This window comes from Drosophila erecta, unplaced genomic scaffold (genome assembly GCF_003286155.1).
Source record: "Drosophila erecta strain 14021-0224.00,06,07 unplaced genomic scaffold, DereRS2 tig00000126-arrow-pilon, whole genome shotgun sequence".
Lineage (NCBI taxonomy): Eukaryota > Metazoa > Arthropoda > Insecta > Diptera > Drosophilidae > Drosophila > Drosophila erecta.
In genome coordinates, this window is record NW_020825209.1 from 2,731,857 (window position 1) to 2,742,591 (window position 10,735).

The following is a 10,735-nucleotide window of genomic DNA, read 5'->3' on the forward strand; positions in this document are numbered from 1 at the left end:
AGGATGAAAGGTGGCAGCTAAAATGCGGTTCATTGGATATGCGTTGCCTTGCGGTGAACTCTCTGCCCAGTCGACTGTGTTTTTGGGGTGTCAAAGGGGTGTGTTTACGGGCAGTGGGTGTGTTGTGCTGCATCCGGGATCACACACCTGCCAGCGAGCAGTGAGAAATATAGATTCAGATTAGGGGTTTATAAAAAATATCTAAATATATATAATAATAAATTCAAGTAAATTCAAAAGTTGATATAGAGTCGAAGTAATACCTACAGACCACAGTATTTATTTTACTTTTTTAACTTACCAATACTTTCCCGCAGTGTGCAAATGTTTCTGTGGTCTTTCGGGCGGAATGGTAAAAAGTTGCAAAGTGCACTCAACGAACAATCGTGTTAACCACCGACGTAGCCAACACCTTGGCCAAATGGGAGGCGGCAGAGGTGGCAGTGACGTGAGTGGGCGTGGCACGGTAGCAGTTGCACGTTTGTATTGTAAATTAGTTGTCCTAGTTTGCAATTTGTTTCTGATTGCATTATTTATGCGTCATTCGGCGCATACGGTTTTGCAATTACTTGACCCAAAACCGAAGGATGGGCCACACTCCACGGTTGGATCCATGCAAATTGGACACAAGTGCGAGCGGCCCTCGATTCAATTAGTTATGAGTTCTGTTTTCGGAACGGTCGTTAATCATCTGCGTAATGGATCGCCTGGAATTGATTGCTAATCAATATTTGATTCGATTACCGGTCAGCTTAGTTCACTAAACAGTCGTTAAATGAAAGTGAAATAGGACTCGGAATGGCAAGGACTTTTGGCGTATTTTCAAGCCAATTTGATGGCAATTTCCTTTTGCCTATGGAAAACTCTTAATTATTATTTGCTTACGGTTTTAAGGGGACTTTTAATGCGATAATAAATGCATTACAATCTCATAAAATATGTTTGCATATACAGATATTGATATTTTACTTTCCTGTTTTGTAACACCTTTGCCACTTTTACCACTTCTCTTTTTGCAATACCTTGTATACTATTTAAACAATCATTCGTTATATTAGCCTGACTAACATAAAGTAACTAACAAAAAGTGTAGTTTAATTAAGTTTAAATTTCTCCAGCTATGTTAGCCAAGGTATGTATATATTTTGAATGTTGTTATCGCTGTTGTCGTTTTAATTGCATCATCCAAACACCCCAAAATTTCAGTTTCTTTCCGAGTAAAAAGTGCAATTAAAACTGACCTTTTTTAATTCCTAAACCAAACTATAGTTGGATGCGATTGAGCTACTGTGTAGAGAAGAGCGGCAAAATTCCGGTTAAAACGCTGGCCAAAACCTTCGCATCCGGCAAAACGGAGAAATTGGTGTACACGTGCATAAAGGATGCCGGTCTGCCCGATGACAAAAACGCAACGATGACCAAGGAGCAGTTCACCTTCGACAAGTTCTACGCATTGTACCACAAGGTGTGTCCCCGAAACGACATTGAGGAGCTCTTCACCTCCATGTAAGTAGAAACCCCCGACCTGAAGAATAATCGTAATCACTTGGCCTTATTTACTTCTCAGCACCAAGGGCAAGCAGGACTTTATCAGCTTGGAGCAATTTATCCAGTTCATGAACGACAAACAGCGGGATCCGCGAATGAACGAGATCCTGTTCCCTCTCTACGAGGAGAAACGCTGCACGGAGATTATCAACGATTACGAGCTAGATGAGGAGAAAAAGAAGAACGGTAACAGTTCACAGTTCACAGTTCAATACTTGTGTGAATTAAAATTCAATTAAATTTCAACACAAATTTAGTTCAAATGTCGCTGGACGGATTTAAGCGCTATTTAATGTCCGACGAAAACGCACCCGTATTCCTGGACCGCCTGGACTTCTACATGGAAATGGATCAGCCACTGGCCCATTACTACATCAACAGCTCGCATAATACCTATCTATCCGGTCGCCAGATCGGCGGCAAAAGTTCCGTGGAAATGTACCGCCAGACACTTCTGGCAGGCTGTCGGTGTGTGGAGTTGGACTGCTGGAATGGAAAGGGTGAAGACGAGGAGCCAATCGTCACTCACGGTCACGCCTACTGCACCGAAATCCTCTTTAAGGTAAGACCTTAACGGCAGGATGTAAGCCCTACAGTTCTTCAATAGCTGCAAATTGCCAGCACATTTTACATGAGCCTGTTTTCACTTGGTAAAATTTGTTTTTAATTGAAACATTAAACATTTCACATGTAATGTCAGTATTCTCAATGGTCCAAGTAAATCGGCTTCGTGCATCTTATGTGCACAGTCCGTTTGGGAATATGACTGCATTGTTTAGAAACTTTGCAGTGGTAAACAAATTACACACAAATTTGTACTAATTATAGCTGCGAGAATAATTTTGTTTCAGTTGACTGAATAGTTTGAAAACCATTTTAGGGATTGAACGTTGAGTACAGGAAGGAAAAGCTTTCGACAACTCTAATATACATAGGTTGTAAATTGTATTAAACTTGTATATTTGCATTTGTAAAAAGTTTGGCTTGTCCTATTTTTGTTACTCCACACAATCGTTGGGTAAAGGGGCACTAAACGGATTAAAAAATATTAAATATGGTCTTTCAATATCCCTTGCAGGACTGCATCCAGGCGATTGCGGATTGCGCTTTCGTGTCTTCCGAGTATCCGGTAATCCTGTCCTTCGAAAACCACTGCAACCGCGCCCAGCAATACAAGTTGGCCAAATACTGTGATGACTTCTTTGGCGATCTGCTGCTGAAGGAGCCGCTACCAGATCACCCGGTAAGTGGGGATAGTCCCAACCGATTGGTATCACATTGCTAATCCATTCGCATATCCATTTAGCTGGAACCGGGTCTTCCGCTACCGCCGCCCTGCAAACTGAAGAAAAAGATCCTCATCAAGAACAAGCGAATGAAGCCGGAAGTGGAAAAGGTCGAGCTGGAGCTCTGGCTGAAGGGCGAACTCAAGACGGATGACGATCCGGAGGAGGACGCCAGTGCGGGCAAGCCGCCGGAGGCAGCCGCCGCTCCCGCTCCGGCCCCAGAAGCAGCCGCCGCCGCTGAAGGAGCCGCCGAGGGTGGCGGTGGTGCGGAGGCCGAAGCCGCCGCTGCCAACTACAGTGGCTCCACCACCAATGTGCATCCGTGGCTCTCCTCCATGGTCAATTACGCGCAGCCCATCAAGTTCCAGGGCTTCGACAAGGCAATCGGTAAGGGAGGGACCATTGTGTCAATGTATATATGTGTTTTTCATACATTCCATTATTAATGCATAATAATTTTGTCATACCCACAGAAAAGAACATTGCCCACAACATGTCCTCGTTTGCGGAATCGGCGGGCATGAACTACTTGAAGCAGAGCTCCATCGACTTTGTCAATTACAACAAGCGTCAGATGTCGCGAATTTATCCGAAGGGCACACGAGCGGACTCCTCAAACTATATGCCGCAGGTGTTTTGGAACGCCGGCTGCCAGATGGTCTCACTCAACTTTCAGAGCTCCGATCTACCCATGCAACTTAACCAGGGCAAGTTCGAGTATAACGGCGGCTGTGGCTATCTACTGAAACCGGATTTCATGCGTCGAGCCGACAAGGATTTCGATCCATTTGCCGATGCGCCTGTGGACGGCGTGATTGCAGCCCAGTGCTCTGTGAAGGTGATAGCCGGCCAGTTCTTGTCCGACAAGAAAGTGGGCACCTATGTGGAGGTGGACATGTTTGGATTGCCCTCGGACACGGTGAAGAAGGAGTTTCGTACGCGTTTGGTGGCCAATAATGGCCTGAATCCAGTTTACAATGAGGATCCGTTTGTGTTCCGCAAAGTGGTACTTCCGGACTTGGCTGTGCTAAGGTTTGGCGTTTATGAAGAAAGCGGAAAGATCCTGGGTCAACGTATCCTGCCGCTGGACGGTCTACAGGCTGGCTATCGTCATGTTTCTCTGCGCACGGAGGCTAATTTCCCCATGTCGTTGCCCATGTTGTTCGTGAATATCGAGCTAAAGATCTACGTACCTGACGGCTTTGAGGACTTCATGGCCATGTTGTCGGATCCGCGAGGATTCGCCGGTGCCGCTAAGCAGCAAAATGAACAGATGAAGGCCCTCGGTATCGAAGAGCAGAGCGGCGGTGCCGCCCGAGATGCTGGCAAGGCCAAAGAAGAAGAGAAGAAGGAGCCACCATTAGTCTTTGAGCCCGTCACGTTGGAATCTCTGCGCCAGGAGAAGGGCTTCCAAAAGGTGGGCAAAAAGCAGATCAAGGAGCTCGATACCCTGCGCAAAAAGCACGCCAAAGAGCGCACCTCGGTGCAAAAGACCCAGAATGCGGCCATCGACAAGTTGATCAAGGGCAAGAGCAAAGACGACATACGCAACGATGCCAACATCAAGAACTCTATCAATGACCAGACGAAACAATGGACCGATATGATCGCCAGGCACCGCAAGGAGGAATGGGACATGCTGCGCCAGCATGTCCAGGATTCGCAGGATGCCATGAAGGCGCTGATGCTCACCGTTCAGGCAGCGCAGATCAAACAGCTAGAGGATCGTCATGCCAGGTGAGATTACTACCACATTACTACTACACATTCTAAACAACAACCCATTTCACTTTGTTTGCAGGGACATCAAGGATCTGAATGCCAAACAAGCGAAAATGTCGGCGGATACCGCCAAGGAGGTCCAGAACGACAAGACCTTGAAGACCAAGAACGAGAAGGATCGTCGGCTGCGCGAGAAGCGTCAGAACAATGTGAAGCGCTTCATGGAGGAGAAGAAGGTGAGTTATGTTCGCTCCATAATACCTTAACTGATTTTAACTCATATATTCCTTCGCTTGCAGCAAATCGGCGTTAAGCAGGGCCGTGCGATGGAGAAACTAAAGTTGGCGCATTCGAAGCAGGTCGAGGAATTCAGTACCGACGTGCAAAAGGTACTGAACGAAACTCGGCCGCAGACCGACACTATAACCAGTATTGAGACTGTACTTTAGACAACCACACCTGTACAGCTAGAAAGCGATAAACCGTAAACGATAAACGATATAATCTATAACCTAACAACAAAATATGAATCAAAAACGATACAGAAAACTCGAAACTGAAACCAAAATGAAGATATGCATCCCAGACACGATTGTAGTTGCTGTAGCCCCTTAATTTTCGATCGAGAGAGTGTGAGAGAGAGATTATCGACTGGGGATGCATCTTCCGATAAGCGATAAACAATAACCGATCACGAACGAAAACCCAATCTAACCGAACCCATCCGTACTAACCTGAAAAGTAATCGATCAGTCAGTAGCTGCTAATCTTTCACACTAAATACTAAGATGTAATTATCTACTGTTTCCTATATATGTATTATATATTTATTGGTACATGTTAATTTTGTTGATTCATCGTATGTTCTACTTTTCCCTTGTTTTCGACTTGTCCCAATGATTTCGCGATCCTATAGAGGAGAGCATTTTTATTTGATGTGGTTCCTAACTTTTTCATGCTTTGAAAATTTATTTTTATATTTTTATTTATTTGACGTCCAAATATTTTTGACCTAAAAAGATTTCCATTTTAATACTGAGTTGGCTTAACACTTTATTTATTTTTGCTTTTCTGTGCTTTTTCATCATTTTTGTGTGCTTGTATTCACTGTATCCCTAAATCTTCTGTCTTCAGACTGTCCTTTTTCCCACCAATAATTGTAAGTGTTATATTATTCTTGGCTTGAATCCTATTAATCCGTATACCAAGCCTTCGGCTCCACCATCGAACTACCTTATGGATCTCTCTCTGTCCCTCTCTCTCTCTCTCTCTCTCTCTGTCACTTTCACTCTCTTAATCTGTCTCTGTCTGAAAGCCCAACTTGTCACGCCCCTTTAACGCCTAGTCATTTATCGTTTGCTATGTCACCCAAATCGCAAATGCCCAAGTAATTGAGAAAAACTAAAAGGATGTTTATATGTTCTCTTGCTCTATCTTTCTCCCTATCTCTCTCTCTCTCTCTCTCTCTCTCTATCTGTCTCTTTCCAACACACGTACACATGCCCATTGTATCTCTTTCGATTTAAACCACCAAAAATCACACAATTTGTTTACTTTTGCGATATATTTTGTATTTGCTGTCTCACACGCTGCCGTCTGTCAACCAAAATCCAACTGCCGCTTCAAAAACAAGCTTATGGACATGTACAAAATCGAGGAGGAGGCCTATAAGACGCAAGGAAAAACGGAATTTTATGCCTAAGATTCCCAGGTCGTCAATGGTCAAATGGGGAAAGAGCACCGCGATACCAAAAAGAATGAAACAACACTAAGAAATTAGAAAAAAAAAAAAACAAAAAAAGGATACTGATTTAGCTGAAGATGCTAACATATAAACTTTTCTTTATATACTAGATTTACACACTCATCACTCGAAAACACACACTCGCCCACATTTTAAAGAATTAACTTTACTTAAAACTATTTATGTATGTTTTATGCCGGAAGCATAAGCTTATATTCTTAATACCTAGAATTCAAAAACTGGAAAGTCAACACTTTGTGCTTTATATTTATTTAAGATTCTGATGAAGATAAGAGGATAAGGAAAAAAGAGTCGATGAGAAGGCCACACAGTAATGTGTGCAATTTATGGGGACTTAATCCTCTCGAATCTATTGTAATTTATTTTGAAAAACAAGAAGAAAAAAAACAACATGAAAACTAAAGAATACCAAAAATCTTGTAAGGTATTTGTGCTAACAACACAATAAAAACGGTACACCGATAAAATTAGACCACACACAGTGCGTTTCGCTACTAAAATAACTATCTTTTCGTTCTTTGAGCAGTGAACGCACTGTACACAATCATATATGTATACATAACACCAACCTAACACCCTGCCCCATATAATCGTACGTTTCAAGTGAAGAACTTACATGAGTTTCCGATTCTCCACCTAATAGCTTAGCCAATTAACTAACCAGTAAGCCGAATCCATCAATTAACCAGTTAAGCAATCCAAGACGCCCACAAATAACCGGACACCCAAACAACCAGACAGAAATGTATGTGTAATTCGGGAAAACTATAGTAAGAGCTGGAGGTTTTTTTTCGAAGAGCATTTATTTTGCAGAACCTTCGAAGGAAAACGCGAAAAGCCCTTTCATAAGTCATAAACGAAAATCGACGCAACTTGTTTATATAGTATATGTTATAAAACCAAAGTATTAAATGTGTAATTCAAACAAAGAAACACCCCTACCGGCAGTTAAATATCCAACACGCTCACACACCCAACACAAAAAAAATATAATAATTTCTGAGCTGAACATACCAAAAACGAAATGGTTTACATAAAATGTACATTTTTATCCGCTCTGTATTAGTTCCGATCTTATTTCCAATTTGAAACCAGAACGAGATGAAGATATTGCGATTTGTACTACCAAAAAAAGTAGCCAAAAATATATACATTATATACACACAGAACAAAAACACGAAAGCATACATATGTAGATCTAGTGAATATTATACCAAAGTAAGAGACAAAAATAACACTTAAGATAGATTCTGTTTGAATTGTCAAAAGCGTTTACGTTGCGCTCAAAATTTGCTGTTTGCATGTATTGTAGTTGTTGCAAAACCAAACGAAAAAATTAACAAAATGAGAAACCGAAAATGTAGAAAATTAAATGAATGAAACTAAGGCAAGGATGCAAAGAAAAAATGTAATTTCCCATAAATTTTGAATTGATTTTAAACATGAATATGTGCCCTAAAGATCGAAGACGGAGAAGCGTTTACACTGTGCTATTAACGAATCGAAAACATTTAGTTAACTCATACAAGGTAACTACTAAATAATGTACAATATTTAACCTACGCCTATGACTATGTATTTAGAGAATTGATCAAGTTTTATGAATGTGATAAGCGGTTACATTTTATTACACGAACGCGAAAAAAAGCGAATCCCAACTACTTTTATCTCCAATACTTTCGCCTTTGCCAACACTGTCTTATTATCATTTTTCCCCAAGGGCACGAGTTGAAGGTTGGATGGAGGAAAACGAATGCAAAGCTTTGTATGATATGTAATATAATGTGCCAATCCCAATGTTAACCAAAAACGAGAAAGTGAAATGAACATTGTCTATCTGAGATCGCAACTAATTTATTTATTCGCTCGTATAATGTATACATTAGATAGAGGCCTAGCCTCTTAGTCGAAAAGCCCTCAATTTGGCACACCTGTAACCCACAATGCAAAAACAAAATATTACATCAAAGTTCTGAAAATATAGTGGCGCGGGTAAAAACTTTCGCGGTAATTCCTTCAAGGACTTGCTCCTTTTTTTTCGAAATTGTTTTGATGACGTTGCTCAACGATGTTTGAAGTTACCAATTTTAATACCATTATTCATACATTGGCTTCTCAAAAGCACTATTTTCCCCAAAACCAAAGAAAGCGTATAACGAAAACAAACATTTTTGCCATATAAAACCAAACTGGATCATTGAAGGTCAATTTAGAAAACTTTACCCCGCCAATTGCATGGATTCTCTACACTAAGTAAAATGTGTCAATTTTGTAAGTTTTTTTTTTATTATTTAATTTTTTTTTTTGTAATCTTAATAAGTTGTAGTCTTTAATGAAGCGATAGAGCAAAAATGTTACAGGATATGCACGGTGGTGTAACCCGTGTACTTTGGGCCACATTGTTGTAGTTTGTACGTCTGTGAGAGCAAAACCCCCGAATATGATTATGAATAGCGATAGCGAGCGAGAAACATAACCCGCGAATGTATCTACTATCTACGTATTTATTGATTTTGCGAACAAACAGAACAAATGCGACTTCTGTATAAGTATGATTACGAAAATAAAATGTTATATGAATAGTTTAAAAGAGGTCGCGAGACAAAAAGGTCGATGAAATTAACTTATATTAAAAATGCTGCGTATGAACTTATGATTATATACTATGAACTATATATTAAACTATTATGATTACCATTATTATCTTTATTATGATTATTATTACGATTGCTCCGATATCGAATAACTTTAATTGCAATAAATTCTATTCCAAAGCGATTCTAGAGATTTTCCATCGATTTTCTCTTAAGTTTGATTTCCAAAACAATAACTATTATTTTAAAAGTAAGCCATTATTTGTGGCCAGCATTAAGCTTCCTTTATATTTTAGTTTTAGCCTGATATCACCGCGTTCCTGAGAGATGTGCTATATGTTTGAACCCGACAATTCGGCCCATGTAAAAAATAGTTTAACTTAGGATCCTACCAAGTTTTAAGATATTGCGAACTTTCGCAAGAAACCAAATGAACCTAAATGTTAGAACAGCCTCACACACTATGCATCATATATCCAATCCAATATATACAGAGACAGAAACGGATTCTCTATTGCTATGATTCTAGTCCGAGTGTGTTTGTTAATTTTACTGAACAAGCAGAGAACCTAAAGCATACTAGTTAATGGACATTAAATAAAACTCAATATGAAATTTTTTGGGTTGCGTCAAAGATTGTAAAAACAAAAGATTTAACAACTAAGAAGTTACTGGGTGTTTTGGTGGTTATTGGAAATAAATCTTTAAATGAAATATGCCTATCTTTGTCTTTTGAAGTTGGAAAATCACTAACCATACTGTGTTATGAAAATCAAACAAAAAAGTTTTCATTTATTTTAACACACTGTTGCAGCACTAAAACCATTTCATTCACGAAAAATAGCAATGAATTGATGAATAAAACAATTTAATTGATATTTTTCCATGATTTAGAATGATTTTATATATTTTTAACTTGATATTTTTATTTCGTTCGATCGTTTTATTTCGTTCCTACAAAATTACTTGTCTATATATTGTGTGGACTAAAATATCATATTTTATTATTACGTGCAGGCACTAATATTATTTTGTTCAAGAAAATGATTGATTTATTTAAAATCAATACACTAGGTCATTTTGATATTCATAAACTCTTTTTGTTGCACTAGCATGGCTTTATATTTTTTTAACTTCATAAATTGCTAAATTTCGATACTATGACTCGCGTGATTATGTATTGTTTGGACTGAAATAAAACAATCTATTTGATATTTTTCCATGATCTGGACTGCTTTTATATTTTTTAACTTGATATATTGGTTTATTTCGTTCCTAAAAAATTACTTGTTTATATATTGTGTGGACTAAAATGTAATACTTTATTATTACGTGTGTCTATGTCATATTATTCTAGGAAAGATAGCCGATGATTGATTTTTAAAATACAACACACCAGGTATCCTCCCTAGAACACTTCGACATTAAAAATCTCTTGTGTCCAAATAATGCCCAATCTTGATATTATATGCTTTTTATTGTGATTGACAGCACTTTTTTTTAGTTTGGCGGATGTGTTCTTACTCAATCATATTTGTAGGCAAATTTGAAGGAGTTTAGGGAAATAAAATTTCGTTGCCTTTTCATTCATGCGTTTCTTGCAGTGAGTACTTTAAGTTCACATCCATATTTGTAATGATTCCTCGCTAAAATTCTAAACAAAGCACATTTTTTGGTTCAGAATAACAGGCGGCCAATGCGCGCGAATTTACGCTACACATATTTACCCAATTTCATGGCATTCAAGTTTTGCGCCAATGATTGGAGTCTCCGCTGAACGCCTTTCGATAATCATCGACGTTTTGACCCACCTCTAACCG

General features: G+C 39.3%; 1 protein-coding gene across 4 annotated transcripts in view; it reads left to right on the forward strand.

Moving 5' to 3' along the window:
- Positions 1-7,731, forward strand: part of LOC6551005 (1-phosphatidylinositol 4,5-bisphosphate phosphodiesterase) — a 41,797-nt gene extending 34,066 nt beyond the window's left edge. For 3 of the 4 annotated variants that reach the window (XM_026981586.1, XM_026981587.1, XM_026981588.1), the window contains 9 exons: positions 1,270-1,506; positions 1,568-1,734; positions 1,806-2,110; positions 2,627-2,791; positions 2,855-3,221; positions 3,308-4,571; positions 4,636-4,792; positions 4,856-4,945; positions 6,190-7,731. In XM_026981586.1, coding sequence (XP_026837387.1) covers positions 1,270-1,506; positions 1,568-1,734; positions 1,806-2,110; positions 2,627-2,791; positions 2,855-3,221; positions 3,308-4,571; positions 4,636-4,792; positions 4,856-4,945; positions 6,190-6,258 — 2,821 coding nt within the window. In that variant the 3' untranslated portion in view covers positions 6,259-7,731. Of the gene's footprint in view, positions 1-1,269; positions 1,507-1,567; positions 1,735-1,805; positions 2,111-2,626; positions 2,792-2,854; positions 3,222-3,307; positions 4,572-4,635; positions 4,793-4,855; positions 5,347-6,189 lie in introns of all 4 variants that reach the window. The other variant, XR_003408008.1, reaches the window with a different exon arrangement.
- The last annotated feature ends 3,004 nt before the right edge of the window (positions 7,732-10,735 follow it).